The following is a 27298-nucleotide window of genomic DNA, read 5'->3' on the forward strand; positions in this document are numbered from 1 at the left end:
GTTATCACCAAGAGAAATGACTAAATTACTTCAGCTAAAATGAAGTTTTTTTCAAAAAAAATTTTTTTGGCAAAACTCATGTCAAATCTGTTACTGAAAGTCAAATACAGTGTGTACACCTGGAGCAGTCAGAACCTTGGTACATTAATATTTCTGTAAACTCTGATATTCACATAATTTTAATAGGATTGAGAAACAAAAAGCCAGCATCCCATCTGTGGTGCTAGCTACTAAAATTTTGATTGAAAGCAATGCAGCTGGCAGTCCAGCACTATGGCATATGAGTTTGAATTTCTAGAAGGAGCATTTCTTACTGGTAATACAAAATTACATTTCATTGTCCTTAGAATGACCTTATCAAATACTGGAATATCCAGCTTCTACACAAGGATGACAATTATTTGCTTTTATTGCCAATGTAATATTTTTCTATTGATATCCCTAATCCTCTCTATGAAATTCTAAGTGGTATGCACAGATCCCCTCATGTTACCATCTCTGGCCAAACAGAATACAGTGGTGCCTCACTTGACGATGTTAATTCATTCCAGCGAAATCGCTGTAGAGCAAAAACATTGTCAAACGAAATTAAAAAAACCCATTGAAACGCATTGAAAATCGTTCAATGCGTTCCAATGGGCTGAATACCTGCTCGTCCAGCGAAAATCCTCCATACGGCAGCCATTTTCAGTGCCTGTAAAGCGAGGAATCCATCCTAGAAAACAGCGGGGGGGGCATTTTCTTCAGCCGGTGGCCATTTTGAAGCCCGATGATCAGCTGTTTGCTGATCGTTGTAAAGCGAAAATCGGTTCCTGAAGCAGGGAACTGATCATCGTTAAACGAAAAAACCCATTTAAACCACCGTTTTGCGATCGCAAAAGCGATTGCAAAAACCTAATCGTACAGCAATTTCCTTGTTAAGTGAGGCAAGACTGTAAGTTGTTTTAAAATGGTTTGGGTGGTTCAGTTTTAAAGCAAGAACTTTTTAACACTTATATAAATTGTGTTATATAATATTATCTATTATTTAAGGTTTTTTAATAAACCATTAGACAGAACCTGTGCATTTTTTTCTGTTTTTCCAACTGTGCATGTATCCATTTCTAATTGTGCAATTTCCTTTCCCACTGTACATTTTGTGTCCAACTGCACACTAAAAAAACAAAACAAATTAAAACCCTTCAGAAGGATCCAGCCAAAAATGTCAGCTCTGTACTGAGGTCTTCCTTTCTCACTCTAACATTCAAAGAGCGATTCAATAGGGAGGGTCAAAACACTGCAGCCTCCCTAGTTCACTTCCTTGTTTTTTCACTGGAAAGAGAAACAGTCAGATGTATAGTCAATCCCTAGGTGTGGTCTAAATATTCAGCTGTATTGAATGCATGGATGGGAGGCTAGGTGAGTTGTGACAAATGGACTCTCCTCTTCTCTCAGCCCAGTCACTGACAGGAGTTCTGGTCTAAGGTAGGACTTCCAATCTTCTAGAGTTTAGAGGAAACCACAATGAAACCTACATCCCCAGAATCAAATAAATGTTTTCTCAGTAATTTTTTATACAGTGTTCCTAAGTATTTCTTCACAACCTTCTGAAAGGAATTTGGAATGACATTGGTGGTCTGACTGTATATTATCAGTAGATGCAGAAAATTGAGAACAGCACTTCCATTTTTAAGGCAACTCGGTGTCGAGTATCACATCTAGTTTCAACAGTCTGCCATGATACATTAATTCAAAGCTGACTTCATTAAATATGAACTAAAAACAATCATGCCAACAAAAATTTAGATAAGGTGTGTGTGCTACACCCTACATATTTTCATTGTGAAAGCAGAAAATACCCCCATTACTTTTCCCTCATGAAGTTTATAGCATAGAAGTAAGGAGCCAGCAGTGAATTTTTAAAACAAATTGTGCTAATCCCACAAAATTGGCCATATTTCCTTAGAAGCAGTACGCTTTTGCATGATTTCTAATCCAGTCATCTATGGTAAACAACAAAAGCACAACTGTTTGTATATTATTCTAAATTGTCATTATATTTAGCATGTGATAGTAAAGTATTTTGGCCACTTCTTAATTTGTTCTTTTTGAGATAGCCATGGGGCTTCCCTGAAACAGACAGAGCCTAAATTAATTATTCACAATAGATGTCATGTTTCCTCTGATGGTTATGAGCTACCTGCTAATGAAAAGAAAGGAAGCTTAACATTATAAGTTATTCCTGAACTAGTCTTTCGAAACAGACAACCACCCTTACCAGCAGAACACGTTTGAAGCCCAAAATGTGGTGGTGGTGGTGACTTTAGACTGAAGCTAGCACATACTGAGATGGTTTTGCATTTGATGAGTTTCTCTCAGGGTCACCAGGAAAGAAAACTATCCCTCTGCCACTGCAAGTTGAACCTCTATTATTGAAAATCCAAAATTCAGCTGTTACTCAAAACCATCTCCAGTAATGTTAGCAAGTATTGCCCAGAATCTTCTGATGGATTAGGTCAGTGGTCCCCAACCTTGGGCCTCCAGATGTTCTTGGACTTCAACTCCCAGAAATCCTGGCCAGCAGAGGTGGTGGTGAAGGCTTCTGGGAGTTGTAGTCAAAGAACATCTGGAGGCCCAAGGTTGGGGACCACTGGATTAGGTGACATAAGTGTAATTGTGTAAATTGCAGCAGTGAAGTGCTACTAATTAAAGAGTTGCTGTTCACATCTCTAGTCATGCACCTACCACACAACTTGACACTGACTTGGAATAAGAGTGATGGCTCATTAATTACTCATAATTCATCAGTTCAGTTTACTGCAATTACACATATGTTGGTGTAAAGCCACAGTACAATTCAGGCAATCATTACTGTATTGTGGGAAGCCATGACACACGTAGATGCAACTGAATGGAAAAAAAAGGAAAGCAGTCAATATACAACACTATATTATAAAGATTAAAAACTCTAAAACTAGCTAACATGCTTGACAGGATCCTGCAGAAGAAAAATTGATGAAAGATCTCCATGTGAAATGACAAACACATTCAATACATTTTGCTTCATTTCCAAATGAGTTCTTAAAACCAGTAATGACTGTTTTAAAGGCTTTTTCAACACAGTTAAGGAGGTCTAGATTTAACTAGTCTCTGCACCAAAGAAGAAGAAGAATAGAATTTTGTGAGTGATTTGACAGTTAAAAGAAGAAAAGAGAAGAAGAAAACAAAACAAAAGAAAAATGTGTATAAGCAGCTCTAGTAAATGGGCTCCTAACAGGAAACATTACTTTTATTGTCTGGTTTAGTAGTTCAAGTAATAAAATCAGGAAATAAAAAGAAAACATAAACTTATTTCTGAAAGTGAAAGTGTGTAATTTTGAGCTGCACTCAGTGGTCGTTTTGCAAGAAGCCCCACCTCTGGCACCTGGGCATGGCCAAACCCACCCCACAGGACCTAATTATCTCATTGTGAAATTGCACTTACCTGCCTGGTTTGTGGTTACATTGACTGACACAAATTGCCGTGCAGCTGGACTCTGGTCAGACACACCATTCACTGCCTCAATTTCAAACGTATAGTTTGTGTGAGCAAGCAGGTCCACCATCATCACAGAGGTGTTTCTCAGGCCGCTTTGTTGTGGAAGGTACCTGACATGACTGCCACATGCCTCACAGAGGCCCGAGTGCGAGTTGCACCTCTTGCATGCAATATAATAAGACACATCTTTCCTTCCACCAGTATCAGCAGGAGGAATCCATTCCAGAAAGACACTAGTCTCGTTAACATTTGAGATGGCACTCCGAGGAGCAGAGGGGGGTCCTGGCGTGTAAAGTGAGAAAAACACATGGTAAGAATCAAATCTGGTCTCAGCCCTATTACCTAAAACTTTCTTTTTTAAAAAAAGTCATCAACCTAGCCCTGGACACTATATTATTTCTAAGGTGTCACTCTAGAAGTGGCAGCTTAACGAACCTGGCCTCACGCCTGGGGTTCTAAGCAGGTTAATAAAAGACCCTCCGGTTTAGATCTTTCAGCTAAGGAGTCCATAATATATATCGAACATTACTCTTTTAACAAAATAATTTGTCTCATTAGATTTTGAAAAGACAAAATATTAGCTTCCCTTCAATTTTGGTGTCTGGGTGCTTGGGGGGGTATTTTATAGGGTTTTGAAGGCAAAAATGAATCAATGAATTGATTAATCAATTCGTTAGGGAAAAAATTATAAATTCATTATTTGTGATTCATTCACCTTGATGAATCACAAATCAAAACAAATTGCCATTTTTCTGATTCACACCCATTTCTATTTCCAACTTTGGATCCCCAGTTGTTTTCGGACTACAGTTCTCAGAAATCCACGCCAGCACATCTAGTGGTAATGGTTTCTGCTAGTTTTAGTCTAAGAACATCTGGGGATCCAAAGGTTGAGAGTCACGGATCTATATAAAGTATGGATTCCTTTATATGAAGTTCCTTGCTATATTTGACAAGGCTTACTTGTGTTGTCTCTAGGAATCCCAGCACCGAAAGGCCATTGGTAGCCAACTGTGTCTTTCCTGAGGGACACTGGTTAGCGGACTAGCAAACTGAACCTATCCAACTGTACCATGGAGGGGTACACATGCCTCCCATGTTTCCCATGGCCTCATTTATGAGTGGAGTTGGGTCCCTATTAATACGATGCTTCAGATCTACTATATAAACTCTTTTTCTTAAGCACCGTCATGCCACTTCCAACTTATAGCATCTTAATAGGGCTTTCGAGAAGGTCAAGAAGGAGTTTATCACCACCAACAGACATCCTCACCCCAGAGAGTGTTCATAGTTAAGTTTGAGTCCAGATCTCCTCCTAGATTGACACTCTATGCACTACACCACACTGGTTCGCTTCTGAAATCTAACTTGCTTTTCAAACAAGAGTGTAAAGTGTGGCGTGCAAATGTTGAAGCTCCCATCAATCTAGCCAGCAGAGACAATGGTTGAGAAATGATGGAAGTTATAATTCAAGAACATCTGGAGGGTCACATTTCACCCACCACAGCTTAAAGCATTACCACTGTGATAACACACAGCTGTTCAAGAGTGCCAGTGCTTGTTGTTGAGGGTGGTACTTGTCAGTTTCCCCTGAAATGACTTTTACCTTGCTTCTGCTTTTGGTTAACCCCAATGTGCACTCACTATCTCCTGCCTGTCACTTTTGCCATGTGATTCAAACAGAAAAGCAAGCAAGATTTGTTCCGTCTCTAAGGAGGACAAGCTGTTTTCTTCTGCTGAACTGTTTTCCTTAAGAAGTAAACCAGATTATCTGAAAAGCCTAGAACTGTTTTACAAATTGCATGGTAACAAACCTGGATCTGCCTGCCATGAACTGTATATTCAGCTGTGAGTCAAATCCAGTTACAGCTCCCTGGACAGCCTGCCTGAATGCTATAAGCACCCTTGACCAGGTCACTGTAATGCTTCAAGGGGGCTTTAGACCCAGTTTGCACTTCTATGATACACACAGTTCTGGAGCTTAAATGACAAATATGCATATATGGCATTGTCAATTATGAATGGGTATTTCAGCAGCCAGGTCTCCCTGCAGGAATCATGGAAAGAAAGACTGGGAAAGCCACTTGCTGCAAAGCATGACCAATGCAGAGAAACCAGCACACATCTAGCCATTGAAAATACCAGTGCTGTGCTTGTGTGTTTAAAGAAAATTGGGAACTCCTGGTTGCTGAAGTGATTCTGACAACTGAAGACACAGATCCCAAGATTCTTCACAGAGTCAACAGTGTGAAAAAGATCTTGTGAGCCTGAGTTGGACTAGTGACGAAGCAAAATGAGACAATGTATTCGCGAAGGCTTTCACAGCCGGGATCTAATGGTTGTTGTGGGTTTTTCGGGCTCTTTGCCCATGTTCTGAAGGTGGTTCTTCCTAACGTTTCGTCAGTCTCTGTGGCCGGCATCTTCAGAGGACAGCACTCTGTGGCAAAAGATACTGGAGTGTCTCACCAGAGTGCTGTCCTCTGAAGATGCCAGCCACAGAGACTGGCGAAATGTTAGGAAGAACAACCTTCAGAACATGGGCAAAGAGCCCGAAAAACCCACAACAACCAAAATGAGACAGCTACTTCAGGGTCTGAGAGGAGGCAGAAAGAATGCTAGATCGGGGCAGGTGCCTCCCTCTCCCTGACTACCACCATCCTGCTCTTTTTGCTGCCTTTCTGTTCTAATTACTGTTGCCACAGTGTTTCTACGCATTTTGCCAGCAAACTCATCTCTTTGCCCCTACAGCTGCAGCACCTTTTCCTTCTCCTAGGTGCCCGCCTGAGAGGCTGACCAACCACACCTGTAGTACTACTGACATGCGTGTTGGGAGGAAAAGTCCCTCCACGAACTATCCCTCATTGAGGCCCCACTGCACAATGTACTCTAGTCCAGGCAGATTTGTGCATGGCAGATACAGAGTTCCAACTCAGATCAGGATCATGTTAAAAGCAGTAAGGAGACTCCCTCACCCACCATTTGCTCTAAAACAGTGTATTAATGAAAAAAAGATCCCCCCCCCTTTATATTTAACCATGAACTCACTCGCTGGCACAGCAGCCAAGGCCAATAACTAACTGCCAGGTGAAACCCAATGGCATCTTGCTGAAGAGACCATCATGACAGTCTGAAAGTTTTATGCCCAGGTTGGCCCTCACTCTGCTATTGTATACTATGCAGAAACTGTTGGTTGGAAAACAGAGTTGATGACTATATAAGCAAGCTTTGAAAATATAGGGAGCCATTTCCAATAGAACAGCAACATATTTATAAATCCAAGCTGATCGCTAATTGCACATCCATTCAGTCCACAAATCTGACATGCTTCACTCAGCAAAGGGAACTGGCAGTACAGTGAGACAAACCAGACAAAAAGGTGATATTTCATTTAATTTATAGTATGGTACAATATATTGCAAGTGCACTAGTTTGGGTAGCTTCTTTTTATAGGACTAGATATTTTAACTGAAAACAGAGCTATAACAATACATATTATTTTTGACAGCCATATGGAACCTCCAGGCTCCTAAACAGCGTCTCTTCAAATGCCAGATATTGGGGGCATGTGGGAAATACTGTTAGTGGCTATGGTTGGCCTGCTCATAGTCCTTGCCAAATGCCACTGAATTCAGCAGCTCCTGGAAAGGCCAGAAAATTAAAATAGACAATATTGATAGGAATTTAAAAACAACAACAACAAAAAACCCCTTGGTTCTATGCCGGTTGCTTCAAATTTGGTTCTATGGAAGTTTCTCCAAACATTAAGTGACAAAGTGAAACCATGGCATCTAAGGTGACAGCAGCTATCTGACAAGTGGAAAGCAACATACCTAACAAAATGGGAAGAAGGTGGGGAATGAACCCAACATGACTTGTCTTGAAACCAGAATTCTTCTTATTTTTCTCAAGATATGTTTTGCATCAATCCATACAATGAAATTCAAATATAATTCTTAAGCCATTTATATCTTCTTGTTGTTGTATTAATTCCTTGCTTACACCATTCTCTGACCACTTGCAGTCTTGTCTAAGTATTACATGTTGCCATGCCTGTTCATATTAAACCTGTTCAAAATATTAAATGGCACTGCCCATGTCTCTTTGTAAAATTAAACTCACAGTATTATTTCCATATAAATATACTATACTATATAAGTATAATATGTAAACTGATTTGTTACACGTAAAATACTGAGGCTGTACTCTTTGATAATGGCTCATGTTTTATCTCTTGAATCACTGGATTAGAAAGGAAAATTTGAACTCATATTAGCTAACCAAATTGACTGCTATTACAGTCATCTGCAAATCTGAACATCCGGAGTTATCTACCTAGCTTATGCTGAAAACAAAACATTTTACTAATATATTAGATAAGAGCTGTCACAAATCAGTGCATTTGGAAGGGTCCAAACTTTGTTCCCAAATATTCAAAGACTACCCCAATCCAAAAGTGGTGAAGTAGAAGGAAAAATAGAACAAATAATTTTTTAAAAAAAAAAACTTCAGTGTTTACATCGTCGCACCTCTCTCCCTGCCCCCAGATCAGCACCACTACTGCTTTCTGTTGTATCCTTTTAATAGATGCTTAAGAAGAAAGAAATGTAGCCGGCAATAGTTAAACTTAGAAAAATTCAAATCACTCCTACATTACGAGTATCTCTGCAGGCAAAAATGTGGAAACTGAGCCTATCCTAGTCTGAGTGCATCGTGAGAAGGCAGGATTCTCTGGAAAAGACAAACTGGGAAAGGTGGAAGGCTGCAGGAAAAGAGGAAGACCAAATACAAGATAGACTGACTTCCTAAAGAACCCACAGGTTTGAGTTTACAAGAGCTGAACAGGGCAGTTAAGGACAAGACATTTTGGAGATCACTCAGTCATAGGTTCACCATGAGTTGGTGGAATCTTGATGGCACATAAAAACAAAGCAAAGCAAGAGCAAAGTGTGCTGCTTATATACCGCCCCATAGTGCTTCAAGCAGTCTCTGGGCGGTTTACAATTTAATTATGCAGGCTACACATTGCCTCCCCAGCGAGCTGGGTACTCATTTTACCAACCTCAGAAGGATAGAAGGCTGAGTCAACCTTGAGCCGGCTACCTGGGATTGAACCCCAGGTCGTGAGCACAGTTTTAGCTGCGGTACAGCGGTTTAACCATTGCGCCACGAGGCTCATGTAACAACAACAAAAAATAAACAGCTAAAAAAATGTTGGCTTGTCTACTAGCTGTTTAACACAAGAGCCTGCCAGGTGAGAGAAAAATAACTGGTAACCATTGTGGTCAACCTTACTTGCAGTTCTAGACTTACTGCACTAACAATTATTTCAGTATTTGGGGAATGGGAAGCAGAGAAGGAAATTCAAAACAGGTAAGTAAAATGTGCCACTGGGGAACAAAGATTACACTAAGGTTGAGAAAAAAAATACTTCTGTCACTTTATTTTTATTGCATGAGCATCAAACCAGCCTTCAAACTGAGGTTGGTTTTATGCACATGTTGCAAAAATGTTTCCTTTGTTTCAGTTGTATTTCTCCTTAGCATCATTTTGCCTCCTTTCTTTTCTTCCCTGTCCTTCATTTCATCTGCACTATTGCTCTTCAATCCAATCGCCCTCCCCTGGGACATGTTTCATCTATATTGTCCTAAACACCCATAAATAGACAACACATCACAGTCAATAGGACTAAGGGCCAACACGGAACAATGAGTCTGAAGCTAGTGAGGATGTAAAGGGAGGAGGAAAATTATCCCAAGCAGCCACTATCCTAGGAACAAAGATGTGCTCAGCAAGAATGTTCAGCAGAATTTTTGTTTTGTTCAGATGCACTGAATGTCGTTTTGAGTAGAATATAAAGATTACATACAAGCTGTAGCCTCAGGCTAAGGTTCAGAGAGATGAGCTGCATTCTACAACTATTATAAGCAGAAATCTGTAAGGATGAGACATGGGAAATAGTGCAAGAGATGGGAAATAGTTCACGAAACCTATCTGAAATTGGGCAACGTATAAGTGGTTGGCCTGAGGACAGGCCATATTTTCCAGTAGGAAAGGTAAGCGATGCTGTATTTGTAGAAGTCTAAAGTCTGAACAGTGATACCTAACAGTTTGACAACTTGTGTCAATTTTCCCCACCCTCACCACTCTTAGGACTTTGCCCGGCCCATTTTTCCAGTTATACTGTGTCTTTATAGGAGCCTTTAGTGCATGTTAGATCAAAGGGAATGCCAAGTATCCAGCCCCTATCCCATGCCCATTTGGCAATTACTGTATACAAAAGAGGCCTTTTCAACGGCTGTTGCCAGTTTGTGGAACAGCCAGGTTGACACACACCCCTCCCCACACACACACCCTGGTCCTTAAACTGCCAGGCAAGCAGCTTCTTTTTAGGCAGGCTTCTCAACAGCAGCTGAGAAGGATGTTTTTCAAAGTATGGAATTCCACATTTTAATATTTTAAAGCTGATTCTATATTAGTCTTCTTTCTAATACTGTTACATATTTTTAAATATTGTAATTCATTATGTTTCCTAGAGTTGCTATTGCTGTTATATGCTGTCAAGTCAAAACTGACTTACAGTGTCCTAGCAGGGCATTCAGAGTAAGTGAGAGATATTGGAAGAGTGGCTTTACCAGTTCTACCCACACCTAGTGAGTATCCATGAACTCAGCAGAGGTTCAAACCCAAGCCTCTTGATCAAAGTTTTACCTGTTTCTTAATCATTTCTGCGTCATCAACAAACCCTACACTGTGAGAAAGGTAGAACAGAAGTGATGTCAATATATGCCAAGTAGAAACCTTGCTGTTTATTAGCCTGGATAAGTTGGAGCAAATGCATTAACCAAGGTGAACTAGCTTGTGACATCTAACAACAATACTGTATATATGCCAGGGAAATCTGGGGGAGGGAAAAGACAGTTGGTGTTTGACTTGTTGCATTCCTGTGGAAATATCAAACCTAAAACATTCATTTTAGGGGATATTTCGCTTGTGGCAGGGTACTGGAATAGATAATTCTCAAGGCCATACCACACTGTACTTAAAATGCCTCAATTGCTCTTGTGATGGGAGTTGAGCAGGGTGTCAAACCAAAAGTCTTTTGTCAACAGAATTAAAGACTATTTCAAGCTGTCTCAGTACACACAGTCCCACCAACTGTTTTACATTAAGTTTGTACATAGTACTGTTTAAACATCTAATGAACATGGTACTACTGGGCTTTCTTAGAGATAGCATCTCAGGTTTGGACCTACCTCCTGTGTGTTCCTTTCTGTTGCCATTTAAGGCAATAGCTGAAAACAAGGTTTTCAGGAAAAGGGCAACTGCTGCATTAGTTTTATTTTATCTTGTTCCTCTGTAATATTATATTAATGATTTTAGCGCTTGTGTGTTGCATCGTGTTTCATAGTCATCCCATATTCTTTATGAAGAATGGTGTGATATATAAATGTAATAGATACAGGAAAAGATATAGAGCTATACAGTTCCATAACTATTTCCTACTTTTGCTTCTCTGTTATTCTTCGTGATGTTGGCATCTTTCCTATCTTCCAGATAACCAATCTGAATACAATTACTGAAGTGATTTTTCCCTATCAGATACAGCTCTTCCTTCCCCTCTTATCACCATTATCTAGTATGTATCACTGTTTGCACTTTTAAAAAAGAATAAAATAAATCCTATCTTTTTGTAGGTAATTTTTTGTCTTCCTAGAGCCCTGCATGAATTTATAAAAACAAATCACAATACTTCTATTAACTTTATCCCTATCTTACTAACACAATTTCAGTACTAGCACCATTATTTCAGCTTCTCTTATCTTTCCACAAAAGCTTCCATTTCCTGTTCCTTATATTTAAAAAGAAATGCACTTTGGCCTGGATCTAGATTTCACTGAATTTAATTTTCTATGAAAAGCATGAGACACATTAATTCAGTGCCAACTTTCCCCAGTGATTTCAGTTAGACCTAAGTATAATTATAATGCAAGTCCATGTATAGTTACTGAGTTCAATGGGATGTGGATCCAGGCTATTGGAATGCATACTTGCTTTTGATTTGATTTAAAAAACAATAAATGACTAAATAAAGCAAAGGGCTACAGACTTGGAAAAACAAGTGTGGAAAACTGTGGGCAGTATAAAGTCTGATACAACCTAAAAGTAAAGGGATGCTTGAAATGGCAAAAGTTAATGAATTGTTTTGATTATTACATTATTTTATTCTGTATTTGTTTTCATAAAACCATATTGAGATATTTGCTATACATACAATGTAGAACATGAATTTCTGTTGAAGGCATGAGCATAAATCACTTAAATAGTTTGTTACTTTGTAATGTATTGTGTCTAATGTATGCAGAAAAGTAATAACTGTAAATAACACAAGTGATGTCTCAGTGAAGAGTCCCTTAACATGTTCCTTTCTCACTTATGTCCACAAACAAGAAATGAAAACTTAATATTCAGGTTGTTCATTGAACTTTAGAAGCTGTTTGCAAAATATACATTTTTACGGCTACAATTTCCTCTAATATTTGGTTTCTCTTGTCTCAAGACACCTTGTTTGCCACTAATCATCAAGAAACTACTTATAAGTTTCCAAGGGGAAAAAAAGGTCTCCTAAGAAAAAAATTTGAAACCCACTATTTAAATAATGAGTTCACACATGAGGTGAAACTATTAAAAAACTGAAACGATCACCATATCCTTAGAAATAATGGTTTTTAGTCAATTAACAGAAGGCAAAGAGCTGACTCAAATTTCCTAAATGCATAGCTTTGGGAATAATCTTTGCCTCTCTTAGATTTATAACATTATTGTATGGCCTATGAAAGGAGATACTGTATTTTTTCTTTGACTATGTCCAGCCTTTCAATAAGCTGAAGTTTTCTTGCCTTCTTTCTGTGACATAAATGGAAATGAGATACTTAAACTGCTTGTGGTATGAGTGGTTCAAGGAAGGTGGAGCCAGCACCTTGAGGGAGGGGTGGACTGAGGTTCTTTTCCTGCCCCCCCCCAAGAACCATCTTGGGACTCAAGACTGCTGGAAATGAAATAGGAAATGGCTTGAAGTCCACCACAGATTTTGAAAAATAGGATGCTTTCTGCTAGATAGTGCAATACATCTTTTTGTCCAGAAAAAAAGGAGGCTGGGAGAGAGGTGGAGGCTGTAAAAACAGTCAAGGAGCCACAGGAAATTATGCAGGAAAATTGCCAAAAGCCACCTGGGAGTCCAGACTCAAACACTTTTGCAAATTTTCATTTAGTTCATAGCCATGGAAAACGATTATCCTGGGGCAAAAAGCCTCACAAAACAAGATTCTGAAAATTGCTATTGCAACAGGAATGTTATTGTGGGGCATGGTATAGAGTGATCTGTTTCCTAGTCTTTAGCAATAATCAGTGTCAATGGCCGGTGGCCACTCCCAAAGGGACACACATTCACTATGTGAATGGGTACTAGAAAGAGAAAGGTCCCTGGAATGAGCAGGAAGGAGAAGATTGGACTTTGTAGCTGCTGATGAGAAAGGGAGACAGGATGTGGCAAGAGTATGCTGCCCTTTATGGAGAGAGTACATTTGAAAACAAGGATGCCTGGGGTCCTATGTGACTCTTGGGAATTTCTTCTGCAGCTCCTAAAACCAGAAGAACTCTATTCTTTACCCGCCCACCCCATTCCATTCCAGGCAGGCTGTGGAAGATGGCTGTCAATATTCACTGGCTTCTGAGATTACTGTTTCCCCATTGTTATTACCTGAGACTGCCCTCAGCATCCAGCCAGAAAGTAAAATCAAGCTCACCACTATCCTCCAAAGCCAGGTTTTTACACAGCAATGACACCATTAGGTCTGCAGGCTCCACTTCCTTCTCTGATGTCATCTGGCCCTTCATTCTCTCCTGTACACATTTCCCCTTCTTTACACGGCAAGAGGCGTGGAGTGACTTCCATACCCATGCGCACAGAACGTCCCAGTCAGCTCTGACCTGCGGACGGCCCTTCTTCACTCAGGTTTATCAACTATGAATGAGAAGAGGGCCGGACGGGGCTTGGGATTAATCTCTCCAGAGTTGAATAGTACAGTACCAGGATTCGTCATATAGGATTTTCCCGTGCAAAGGAAACATGCATTCAGGGAAGCCTCACCAACTCCAACAGTAGACCTGCAGGACAGATCCAGATCTTTTACAGGCTAGAGACGTGCATGATGACGCCGTGAATATGTAGATATGTGCAGGTAAGCCTCCCTAAATCACCACTGTCCTAAAAACAAAAAAGGACTATGCAAATCTACTATGAACTGTTTTCCTCATGTGAGAAGAGACCACGTCCCTAGCAGTTGCTATTACTGAGGAATGTGTACTACATGAAACAATATCAAGATTCCTTTGGCAGTGCATATTCTCCCCCAAATAAAGTTAATCATAGCCAGACTACTGGCCTGTGCGACCAGAGGCTGGCCTGCAAGCTCACCAGTATTCTCCACAGTCAAGTTTTTTTTACACAGCAATAACACCGACAAGTTTGCTATCACAACTAGGGGAAAATATAAAACTCAAAAGGAACAGATGAAAGAGGACCAATATGTGAAATGACAAGAACCATATTAGCATTCCAAAATGCATTAAGATGCACATGAGAAACACAGACAGCTGGGACTCCCTCTAGAGAGATTTGAGGAATTGTAGGGTAGGGATCTAAGATTACAGCAGGAAAACTGATTTAGGATGCCTCTGCCACTGGGTGGGGTTTTCACCTATGGTGTTCCATCACCTTTCTTTAATAAGAACAATACTCATAGGGCTAACATAAAGGAGATGGTGACAGCTGTGTTTGTTATCTGCCTTGTTCATGTACAAAGAAATGGTAGAACGATATAATTTTAATAGGAATAGCTTTATAGGGGTGAGAGAAGTTATTGCTGTTCCTCCTGCCCTTGCCTCATATAACCATCTTTTCTGCCCCAACCCTAGCACAAACTGCAAGCTGAGCTAAGTGAAAAAGAACTTCAGGCAACAACATACAGTCAAGTAAGGTGAGAGCTCAGCTTTTACACATCTTCGTCTCTCTGTTCTTTTAACTTTAAAACCAGACCCACATTTAATGCATGAACACAGCAAGTGCCTGCAGAAACATGACACCAGATACCATATGGTATTTAAAAACTACCCAAAAAAATCCGTACAAGCTTTCAAGACTCCTAGCAATCTTTTTCAGGAAAGGAAAAAGAAATTGCAGGGGAGGTGAGAAGGGAATGATTGTATCTTCAAGTCACGTTGTCTGCATGTTCTCTTAAGATGTACTGGCAAGGAGAGGTCTGCAATCTCACACTAGGCTCATCAGGTAAGCCCCAAAGCTTTCCAGGAACAGGAAAAGCAATAAGAGGCAATCAGGTTTGAATCTCTGTATTTCAGATATATAAACACTCCCCCTACAAAACCACAGATGTCTCTATCTTTCTCTCTTCCTTTGTAAGTGGACAGCAGAGAGTCACTGGACAATCTTTATACTGACATGACCTGCAATAATTTCCATTATTTCCAGTTTGGCCCTGAGCAAATCTCCCTTTCCCCCTCTCATACATACACACACACACACTGCTACTACCCATGGTTAAAGAAAACGTCCCAAACACTTCTCAATTCTGTTCTTCTTATCCCTGCTAGATTCTGTTAAAATAGCATCGCTAGTACCATTCAGACATTCTAGGTATGGTTAAAATACAAGAGCAAGAAGGGGGAGTGAACTCACCCTTTCCTTGCCACAACTGCTCTCCTCACATGTAGAGAATACTGTCTGAGCAGCACAATCTCTGCTATGTGTAGATCCAGGACATATCTTTTTCTGGATACATGGAGAGTCTCCACAAATAAAGGAGGCTTGCTCTCCATTTTGTACTGTCATTCCCCACTTTTGGGAAGAGCTATGAGAAAGGGGATAGACTGCTGGGATGGAAAAGACCTCAGCCCAAGGCCCTGGAGAACCATTCCAGAACAGGCAGAATTGGGTGAGGTGGTCCAGTGATCTGACTTGACAGAAGGTGGCTTCATGTATTCATAATAGCTTTGTGTGTCCATTATTATCAACTACTGGACTCATCAGACTTTTCAAGATATTCAGTGCAAATTAACTCACTTGTACAGGCCATGGTGGGTGGATCAGAGTCTTTTCGGAAATAGTGCTCTTCACAAAGGCAGGTAGTTGACGCTTCTTCACGAGTGTAACTGTGTGGGGGGCACTTGGTGCACCTCTGACTCTGGGGCAAATCCTTAAAGAAACCCAATTGGCATGCTGCAAGAGAGGAACCAAGAGTTAAGAGCTTTGCCCCCTCACCACCATGTCTGCATCTTTTCATAAGCACTTGCAAATTCTTTTATGCTCAAAGTGACTACGGGAAAAGTCATACAGCACTGAATTCCTCACCTTATCTGAGAGATCCTTAAGTTGCCAGTGCAAACCATCAGAAAAAGCAGAGTGGGGACGGGGGGTGGGGGTGGAGAACTATTGTGTTGTGCTGGAAATTATAACAAACAGGAATCATATAATGATTCGTCTTCACAGGTTATGCCCTGCAGAGATACATTTAGGTAAATGAGATGAGAAATGGAAAACTATTCTTCAGACAGCAAGAGGAATTTTGCTCATAGCACAGTTGCCTCTGTTGCACTCATTCAACCCAAAGCTGTTTCTGGCCAGTCTTTGTAGGTTTTTCAAAGGTTTCAAAACCTGCAAACTGTGTTTGACCTACAGCAACAGAACAAAATTTAAGCCTATACACCATGAGAGGCCACAAAAGAAAGTGTAGGCAGTGCCAAAATGAAAATAAGAACACAAGCAACCCAATCCAGAACAGAGATTTCCCCACACACCAAACATCACATCGTCATATTGTAAAAGTGAATTTGGACTTAATCAGAATATTTTCACAGAGAGACACTCATTCCATCCACAGGTTGAAAATACAACTTTTAAACATTGCTGCAAACTAGAAAGGAAAGAGAGTGTATTTATTCATTTTGTACCAGTGTCATACTGGGAAACATAGAAGGAGACTCCCAAAGAACCTGAGGGCTGGGAGCAGATGCAGGTGGCTCCTGGGCGAGGACAGTGCCTTGTTAGCTGATTCTTCCACTCTGGAAGCACCTTTGGATTGCTTTTGACATAAATGAAGGGGATGTATCATATTGCCAACTCCCCATCCATGGGTTAAGCCATCTTCACATATCTATCACACAACTGAATGCAACTTTGGACTGCTTACAGAGTTCATGAAAAAGGGGTTGCTGGGAGGAATACTTCTTAGGGAAATTGTCAAATATAGTTTTCAGCTTCAGTTTAAGTATTCCTCTGCCCCCTTCCCCTCCACCCGACCAAAGACAGAATGCCTTTGTAAAAGGCAACTGAAGCAGTAGCCTGGAGAGAAGGGATATTTGCAGACAAAGAGCTGGGAGAAAAAAAGATGCCGCCCTCCCCGCTCAATGTTTTCCCATCCCCCAGAGAACCTGCAAAGAATTTTGAATTACCACATCTCTGACAGCTTCCTCAAAGAATGCTTCAAGCCAGACATGTCCCCTATAAAATACGTGCTTTTAGGATTTAATGTGTCTATACAACTGGGCTTTCTGGCAGTGACTAGGGGCCATTATTCCAGTGCTTTTGTCTTAGACAATAGTGGCTGGAAGATTTACATCTTTTCAGCAGGAGGGAGAAAAAGAACATTGGATAGAAACATGTTAACTTTTCAGATCTGCATTTAAATACTATAGTTCTTTGTACTTAGCATTCATAGGTTAAAAGAGATGGAAACTTTTATGTGCATATGTGCTTGTGAGCTGCACACAGACAGACAGACAGGACCAGCTTTAGTTCTTTAACCATGCTATTTAAAAGTCCACATTCATCAGCAGAATCTTCATAGTTAATCCTAGTAGAAACTTCATAGTAACGAATATTTGGAGCTTCTCGCAGTAGTCCTCTAGCCTCTTACTAGTCACCATTCTATCCACTACACCCCACTGGCTCTCGTAGATTAAGCTAATCAATCATTTAAAAAAAAGCTGTACTGCAGCTAGGATAGGTAAAGGTAAAGGTTCCCCTTGACATTTAGTCCAGTTGTGTCCAACTCTAGGGGGCAGTGCTCATCCCCATTTCCAAGTCGTAGAGCCAGCGTTTGTCCGAAGACAGTTTCTATGATCACGCGGCCAGCACGACTAGACACGGAATGCTGTTACCTTCCCACTGAGATGGTATCTACTTATCTACTTGCATTTTTACATGCTTTTGAACTTCTAGGTTGGCAGGAGCTGGGACAAGCAACGGGAGCTCCATCGCATGGATTTGATCTTACAACTGCTGGTCTTCCGATCTTACAGCACAGAGGCTTCTGTGGTTTAACTCGCAGCGCCACCAAAGCAGAAATACCATGCTTAGAAGAGCTGGCAGAAACTACATACTGGCGGAGATGAGCGTACTAACAGAAGCACTAAATGAAAGGTCATCTCAAAAAGTGGGGACGATTTTGCAGCTGGAGTCAAAATATGGATAGGAAAGCACAGATAAAAGAAGAATGTGAAGGTCCAAAAAGGGAATGGAGAGATTAGTAACTATAGCAATTATGGTTAAACATGTTTTGTTCTATTTTTGTTTTGTTTTATTGGGTTTTTTTGTTTTCTTCCTCTTTTAGTATAATTGTATAAGTGGATGTAAAAGTATTCTCTCATTACTTTTACCTCTTCACCTTTTAATTTTACCTTCCCCCTACCCATATCTATTCCCCCAGCCCCCTATGCCCAATCCTATTCCCATCAAAAACAAATAAAAAGTTTTTTTAAAAAAATAAGCAGTACAAAACCTTAGTAGATCATTTATTCTGAAGTGACCATGGGACAGAGATGGGCACAAACTGCTGGTTCAGTGGTTCGGCACAGTTTGTTTCCCAGCTAAACAGCTGATCTCTGGTTTGACACCCTGCCCCCTCCAGTGCGCAGCCGCAGAGCCTGGAGGAGGCAAGGTGGGGCACTGCTGCTGAGGGCTCCCCACTGGAGGGGACGGGGCACTGTACAGCGAATCAGCTATACGGCAAGGAAACACATCATGCTGAACCACTGAAACAGCAATTTGTGTCCATCTCTACTAGGGATGTGACAGGTACTTGCAAATTTTCTCATTCTCACCAGTTTTTGCAGTCTTGTCATGCCACGACTGGCCACTAGAACTTCCCTTTGAAGCAGGGAGATTTCCTGGCTTCTTGATCTCATTTTCTTTATGTTCTTCATTTACACCTGTTACTCTCCTGTGGCAAACTGCCAAGTTCTCACCATCTTCATGGCCTTTCTGGTGAATCCTATGCAAGGAATATGCCATCCTGTACAAGAACTGTAACAAACCTCCAGAGTTTGGTATTTTCCCCCTTTCTAGGTGAATCCTCAACAAGATGCCACTCTGCACAAGAATTTCAATCATTCTGCTCTGTTCCTGGATTAGCACTTAGTTTGCAAAAAGAAATAATTGTTCTTTACAACTGGGAATCTGAGGACGAGAAGCAAAGTTATACAAGGTGTTTTTCCATCATCCCCACTTTTGCCAAGTTTACAGTGGCCAGAGAACATTGTCTTGTTCAAGAGGAGGAGGAAGTAAAAGGGAGATGAGCATGGAGCTATTTTGCTTAGGGCAAGGACAGAGAAGTCTGGTAATGCAAACAGAAAATACCGATAGAGTAGAAAGGACATATTACAACTGCCCTCTTCCAGATGTATTATCTAACCAACAGATTTCTCATGGCTGTAGTAGAGCTCTTTGAGTCAAAAAAAGGTTGAAGCTGAATGCCACATCAGTAACGTGCATATAGTTCTGAATGGGGTATATTAATCTGCTTTGCTTGACTAAAACCTGCCTGAATCCATAGGTGTCCACCTATTTTTCAGGGACAGTAGTGGGCATCATCCAGTGGGTAGGAAAACACAGCTATGTCACTCTATTTTGAATCTGTTATCCTACTGAGTTACATACTGTATGGATAATTTCCAAGGTCATCTACATGCGATAGGGTGCCATCATATGCTGCAACATAGCCTCTGTTTGCAGATGGATGGAGTGGTTGAGAATAAATCCTAAAATCTGTCTTGTTCCCAGAGCCATATAATGAGAGCAAAACAGTTACATTATGGCCTTGTGTTCCTTTCCCCGTCCACAATGGAACAAAGGGGGCTGTGTTGCTTGAAACTTTGGTAATGAAAATCTGACCAAATTACTGGACAGATGGCCAAAGAACCTCAGGAAGCGGGAAATCAGTCAGACCACAATCAGAGTTCAATGCCCCTTAAAAACCCATTTTCCCCAGGTATGTGTTTACCCCATAGTGATATAATGGGTATAATAGGAAAGCCTTTTGGGGGGGGGCTGTTTCAGACAAAGCAGAGGGTCAGGTGGTCTGACCCTTCCATCAAAATGTGAGTCTTCCTTCTCCTTCAGCCCAACCCTTGTGACAAGTCAACTGAATGTTTATTCCAGGGCTTTTCTGTTGGATATAGAAATAGAGCTAATGAGTTGGGTAGTCCACAAGTCTAAGAAAGAGATTTCTGGAATGTTGTTACACCAATTATATGCAATGAGACTTCAACAACATTTCAGATAAAGGAATAAATATTTATGGTTAGTGATGCCAAGCAATAGAGCAACATTAAATGGGATGTTATGATTTATTCCTGGTTTGAAATGTTTGTTATACTAGGTTTGATAGCTATCCATCTGCCTGTCTACCCATCTGTTTATCTATCCCTATAGCTATAATTATAGTTATAATATAAGGTTAAAAAAGCAAGTGTCCAGATCAATGGGCAACAAGCAGGCAAAGGACAGAAAGAAGAATGAATATTAAAATGGGGAGAAGGGTGGAGAGGGAAACAACTCCAACCCAAGTGAAAAAAGTTGGCAGGGTAGTCTATCAATGCTTTTTTGTCACTTATTTCTGCCACAAGACACTGACACCTTACAACCTGATGGTCCAGGTATTTTCATTTGCCAAAACACCACACAGGCAGGCCATCAGGCTTCTCATGGACAAAACAAGTGTGTTTTTATGTAGTCATTAAGTACACAGAGCTGTCTGCAGAAAAGGAAGACAGAGATGGATGGGTAATAGACAGCAAATTCTTGGAGCACACAAAGCCATAAAAAAAGAAAATGGCACTGCCTAACTAAACAGATTTTAAAGAAGGAGGAAGAGGAAGAAGGGGAACTATTTGGTTGTTGCCTAAGGAACTACTGCAGGTTCTTAAGTACAGCAGCAAAAAGCAAACAAACACAGAGATGGAAAACAATCTCTCGCACTGCTCAAATTCCACTCATCTAGGCAAGGACACAAAAGTCACAGGGATCTAGCCGCCTAGAGTGGCCGTAGGACCAGATGGGCGGGGCACAAATAAAATAAAATAAAATAAAATATCTAAGTATAGCAATACCTTCTAGACAGTGCAACAATAAGAGTGTTCTGGTCTACCCAGAAATACCTTTTCCCCAATAAAATAATTTTTGGCACTATCTCGTGTTGTCCTGTTGAATACACAGTGCATGAAAGTAAACTGTGGATTTTGCAGATGTGTAAGGATATCCAAACCTGCCCACAGAAAGCAAACAGAAAGTACATTCCTTGCATGCTCTAAGAGCATTCCTGCCTTCTGAATTTGTTCGCTGACAGATGTCTATGTGTGCCCAGTCTGCCGGGCAAGCTCAGTACTCCTCTGATGGCCAATAAAGTAGGATGATCAGACACTAAAGACTGAAGAGAAAAGGAAAGAAAGCAATGCTAAATACACTTTCCATTGGGGGCTAACTAGGTGGATCTGCAGAGTCTGCAAAAAGTGAAAGCTTACTAGCATCCCCTCTAACACAGAGCCATCACACACACACACACACACACACACACACACACACACACACACACACACACCTTGAAATAAGAACAACTCTGTATAAATAAATAAACAAGATATAGGCAATTTAAAGGGGGAAATGGAATAGTTGTCTTTGTAGGAACAGAGATCTACCAAGTACGGACGCTGATACCTTCGGAGATCCTGCCCTTAAAAGTGAAATATAAATCACAGCTTCAGATAGCCTGGGAGTGCATTCAGAATTGAATTTGTACTGCTGGCCAGTTCATAAATTACTCAGATATGGGTCTCATGCTTTACAGTTCCTGGCATGAAATGCAAGACTTTTATTTACTCCAAGGCTATCTTCTAACATGGCCCTATCTTACAGAGATGTTTTATGTTAACATTTCAATATCTATAGGATCTAGATGGAGGAGGATAACAGACACAAATGTGTCCCTGTCATTTTTTGTGCTTCAAAGCTATCACCCAAACCATTTGCACAGAGACCACTGAAAAGGAGAGAGATAAAAGCAAAGACACAAGCTCATATTACAAGGACAGCCTATGTCTACAAGGTACAGGATGTAATTAGCTTTTAAAGAGGTCTTGAATTTATCCAATTATGTTTCACCAAGACAGACAGAAAATCATTACAGCATGAAAAGTTTGATGTGGTTCTATTTTGTGTAAGCTAGAAGACACAAGATTTCTTTGATAGATTCTGATAGAAAGCAGTGCAATTTGCTGATGACAACATGATACGCACGCAGCCTAATTAGTTTCCAAGCACACACACCATCATGCCTCCACACAGTTCCAAATCTGAAAGTGGAAAGATTAAAATTCCTACCCACACCTGGTAAATAGAAGGAAATAAAACAAAAAATACTGAGACTTTTTTTTCTAGTTGAGCAGCATTTCAGCTTTCAGCCCTTGAGGAACCCTTTCCACTTTGACTAAACTGTTTTAAGAATCCTAACTCTCTGCCATGGATTTTCAGAACATGTGAAAGGATCCCAAGCTTGTTCCAGAGTATAAATTTACTCCATGTATGGATCTGACTAGACCAGTAAGTCCTCAACATTATCTCAATCCAACTGTTAAAATGCAATGTCCCTCTTTCGATACACAGAAGTTAGCAATTGTCACAAGTATGAGCCTACCCGGCAGTTAAGATCTCGCCAGGGGGCCCTTTTGAAAGAGCCGTCCCTCAAGGAGGTAAGAGGGATGGCTTGCAGACAAAGGGCCTTTTCGGCAGCTGCCCCCAGACTATGGAATGCCCTCCCGACTGAGATTCGTCTGGCGCCGACACTGATGACATTTCGGCGCCAGGTCAAAACCTTCCTGTTCCAGAAGGCTTTTAACTGAAATAATATTAACTGTGGGTCTGATGGCAATTTTATATATATTTTAATTGTATTTTAATTGTACATATCTTTATTGTATTTTAAATGCTGTAAGCCGCCCAGAGACCTTTGGGTAGTGTGGGCGGCATATTAATTAATTAATTAATTAATTAATTAATTAATTAATTAATTAATTAATTAATTAATTAATTAATTAATTAAATAAATAAATAAATAAATAAATAAATAAATAAATAAATAAATAAATAAATAAATAAATAAATAAATAAATAAATAAATAAATGATCACAATAAGCTTCAGACTGAAAAACTCCAAACAAGCTTCTGAAGAAACTCAAGAGACCTGGAACCAGTTTGAAAACCACTACCTAAGTACTGTATCTCCACTAGTAATACCATTTCCCTGAAAATAAGACCTAACCTGAAAATAAGTCCTAGTATGATTTTTCAAGATGCTCATAATATAAACCCTACCCCCCCCAAATAAGCCCTAGTTAAGTGAAACCCCACCCTCCACCATAGTGTAGCATTATGCAGCAACCAGAATATAACATGACTGTAAAATAAAACATCCCCTGAAAATCCATCCATCCTAGAAAACAGCAGGGGGCCATTTTCTTCAGCCAGTGGCCATTTTGAAACCCGACGATCAGCTCTTTGTGTAAAGCGAAAATCGGTTCCCGAAGCAGGGAACTGATCATCACAAAGCGGAAAACCCCATTTAAACCATCATTTTGCGATCACAAAAGCGATCACAAAAACCTAATCATAAAGCGATTTCCTCGTTAAGCGAGGCACCGCTGTTAAAAAAAACACTGGCTTCAGACTCCCATGAATAATGTTTGAAAAACAATGTTACCTGGAATAAAACCAAAATTCCCTACAGGCTTGGTGTAGGATGAAGCTGGCATGTCTTCCACAACCTCTCATCTAAAGGTCTGTGTACACTAGAATAAAGACCCTGCCTTCCCCATCTCACAGATGCCTACAAATTTTGCTCTCTGAATGAAATCACAAATTGAAATGGCAGATTAATCAAAATAAATAAATAAATAAAAATAACAAGGGGTGCTTTTCTTTATTCCCAAATCTCTTGTTTGTTTGCAGCCAACTGTGAGGTTGCCAGGAAGAACTGCATTCAAAACATAGCAATTTTTGCAGTCTCAGTTTGTCTGTTCAACAGTACAGTACAGTCTTAACAATTAAAAAAAAAAGAGGATTGCTATGACGTTAGCAGCTAACTGTTAACTGTTCTATGTCTTCTGAGGTTTGTAGTCTGATTTTATTTATACTCCCAAGGGTCTGACATCCCTAGCTTCCAGGTTAAGTATCACTACATTCTATGGGACTTACTTCCAAGTTAGACCATAGAGCTGTATTTGTATATCCACATAGCCAAGAGTAATTCCAAATAATACTCATTTAGACAAATTTTCACATAGGCATTCATACAATTTCATACAGTTGTGCTGCATGTTGTCCTATAATCGCTTAGAATGTGTGGACTATTTTCTTGTAAATACTCAAGAAAGTTTAAAAGGCATTTTAAAAAAACAAGCGAAGAGATGAAAAACTCACCATGGTCAAGAACAACTGGAATGATTTCCATAGATAAATTGTATTTCATTTCCAAATACCTGCCTGAAAAGTCTGGACAGGATTAATAGATGTGACAACATTAACATATGTGACAACATTATTTTATTCATAAATTTAAGCTACACCGTGGGATTTGGTCGCTTAACATTACCAGTTGCATGTTCATTCAAAATTTCTCTTCGTATTAGAAATGTCTAGCTTGGATCCCAAGGGTTTAATTTCTTGCAAAGTCTTATTTTATTCCAGTGTTTAAAAACCCACTATTTCTTATTCAACAGCAGTATAAAAAGGTACTTATCTAGAGTGTGGCACCATGACTCATTTTAACAGCTGCCCTTTAGGTAAAAAAAGAAAAATAAAGAAAAGAAAAACGGAGGAAAGAAACAGATAAAAAGAAACAAAATGATTCCCAATTTAGAAGCAGGTAACGAAGAATTTTAAAATAAATCTGAAGCTGTAGCAGACACCTGTTCTTTTCTTAGCTCCTAACATAAGAAGTATCTGCTTATTTGATTAACATCTATAAGGGTGAAGAAAAATAATTTCTAAAAATAAAATTACTGCTAAAATAGCACTTTTTAGGCAGGAGAATTAAGTCAAATGTGTGGTGTGCAAGGGCGCTACTGTTGCAGAACTTCTATAACTAGTGTTTTAAAACAAAGTGAAGCACTATAGTTTTACTGCTTAAGCACTTTATTGACCATATTTGCATTTATGCTGATTAGAGAGATGGGATAAAACTAAGCATACAACAAGTATTTCTATGCATACAATAGGGCCCAATTCAGATGGTTGAGTTTAGTGCTGAGAAACTGAGCTTCACAGTTCCGATTTGCATGGTCTACCAGTGTTTTGATTATGTCTCTTTTTTGCTGTGGGTGGTGGTTGGAGTTTTTGTGTAGGTACCGGTCTGTGTGGGTGGGTTTTCTGTAGACCTAGAATTCTATGAACAGACAGACAGAGTGGCCATGGGGAGTCCCCTCAGCCCGGTTATAGCAAACGTCTACATGGAGCATTTTGAAAAACTGGCCCTGGCTTCGGCACCCTTCACACCCACAGTCTGGTTCCGATATCTGGATGACACCTTCATAATTTTGAACCATGGTGAAGAAAAACTGGAAGAATTTCTAAACCATCTCAACAGCATCCACCCAAATATACAATTTACCATGGAAAAAGAAATAGAGGTCCAACTCCCATTCTTAGATTTCATGGTCATACGCAAAACTGATCTCCTCTTGGGACACAAGGTCTACAGAAAACCCACCTACACAAAAACTCCAACCACCACCCACAGCAAAAAAGAGGCATAACCAAAACACTGGTAGACTGTGCAAATCGCAACTGTGAAGCTCAGTTCCTCAGCACTGAACTCAACCATCTGAATTGGGCCCTACAGGCAAATGGCTACTCCAAAAATGAAATCACAAGAGCCATCAAACCAAGAAAACAACACCAAACTGAAGAAGAAAAACAGCCACCCACAAATAAAGTATTTCTACCATACATCAAAGGGGTTATGAACCACATGGGGAAACTTTGGAAAAAACACAACCTACAAATAGTATTCAAGCCCATCACAAAAATACAGTGGACCCTCTACTTAAGGAATTAATCCGTATTGGAATGGTGGCTGCAAGTCGAAAAGTCTGTAAGTCGAATCTCCATTGACCTACAATGCATTGAAAACCGATTACTCCTATAACCAGTGGTTTTTATTCTATTTTTATTCCATTTTGGTTTTTTTCTGGTCTGTAAGTCGATTCTCTGGCTCCAAGTCAAATCTAAATTTTGCAGCCAGAGAAGTCTGTAACTCGAAAAGTCTGTAAGTCGAGCCGTCTGTAAGTCAAGGGTCCACTGTACAACAAATGTTATGGTCAACAAAGGACAGAAGGGACCCCCTCACCACTGCAGGAGTATACCGGATACCTTGCAGGTGTGGGCAGCTATACCACAAAACGAAGCATCCACATCAGAATCAAAGAACATGAGAGACATGATTGATATCAAGTTTGGTAAGAGACAGTTATCAAATTCAGGATAACTCTGTCATGCATTGAAGGGCTAATCATTTGTAAAACACATCTATTGTGATCATGTTCCACACATGCCTATATGGAACAAGCAACAGTTCTATTATTATATGTATGCTGGTAGTGTCTGAGAAAATAATCTCCCCGGATGCTTTGTTGCTGAGTGGCAAAGACATCCCATGTAAGAGGCACTATTCTTGAGATAGTAGGCATCCTTCAGTCTCAAGAGACTATGGTAACATGTATGGAGGACTTGGAACAGTGTCTAGTGTGGCTGAGAACGCCAGTTCAAGAGTGACAATCCCTTCCACACTGAAGACAAATACAGTCCCCTGTCCAGCTCCCTGATTTTGCTGATTTCGGGACTGCCTCTTTGCCTCAGCCTGCTGGACAAGTGTCTCTTCAAATTGGGAGAGACCGTGATGACCACCTGCCTCCAGGCTGAATGCTCAGATGTCAAGGTTTCCCATCTGTTGAGGTCCATTCCTAAGGCCTTCAGATCCCGCTTGCAGATATCCTTGTATTGCAGTTGTGGTCTCCCTCTGGGGCGCTTTCCCTGCACTAATTCTTCATACAGGAGATCTTTTGGAACCCGACCGTCAGCCATTCTCACAACATGCCTAAGCCAACGTAGACATCACTGTTTCAGTAATGTATACATGCTATCATTCTAGGACTACTCTATTTGGAACTTTGTCTCACCAGTTGATACCAAAAATAGGTCAGAGACAACGCATATGGAACGTGTTCAGTTTCCTCTCCTGCCATTCACAAAGGGTCCAGGACTCAGTGGAGTACAGGAGTGTACTCAGGACACAAGCTCTATAGACCTGGATCTTGGTATATACTGTCAGCCTCTTATTAAGCCATACTCTCTTTGTGAGTCTAGAGAACATGGTAGCTGC

At 40.3% G+C, this 27298-nt stretch overlaps 1 protein-coding gene across 11 annotated transcripts in view; it reads right to left on the reverse strand.

Moving 5' to 3' along the window:
* Positions 1 to 27298, reverse strand: part of EPHA5 (EPH receptor A5) — a 270566-nt gene that overhangs the window by 112867 nt on the left and 130401 nt on the right. For 6 of the 11 annotated variants that reach the window (XM_078377661.1, XM_073003962.2, XM_073003964.2 and 3 more), the window contains exons 4-5: positions 15654 to 15809; positions 3464 to 3799 (exon numbers count right to left, since the gene is read on the reverse strand). The exons of 2 other annotated variants lie outside the window; for them this stretch is intronic. In XM_078377661.1, coding sequence (XP_078233787.1) covers positions 3464 to 3799; positions 15654 to 15809 — 492 coding nt within the window. The remainder of the gene's footprint in view (positions 1 to 3463; positions 3800 to 15653; positions 15810 to 27298) is intronic. 3 more of the 11 variants (XM_073003965.2, XM_073003966.2, XM_078377660.1) reach the window with 2 other exon arrangements.

The sequence above is a fragment of the Pogona vitticeps genome, chromosome 6 (assembly GCF_051106095.1).
Source record: "Pogona vitticeps strain Pit_001003342236 chromosome 6, PviZW2.1, whole genome shotgun sequence".
Classification (NCBI taxonomy): Eukaryota; Metazoa; Chordata; class Lepidosauria; order Squamata; family Agamidae; genus Pogona; species Pogona vitticeps.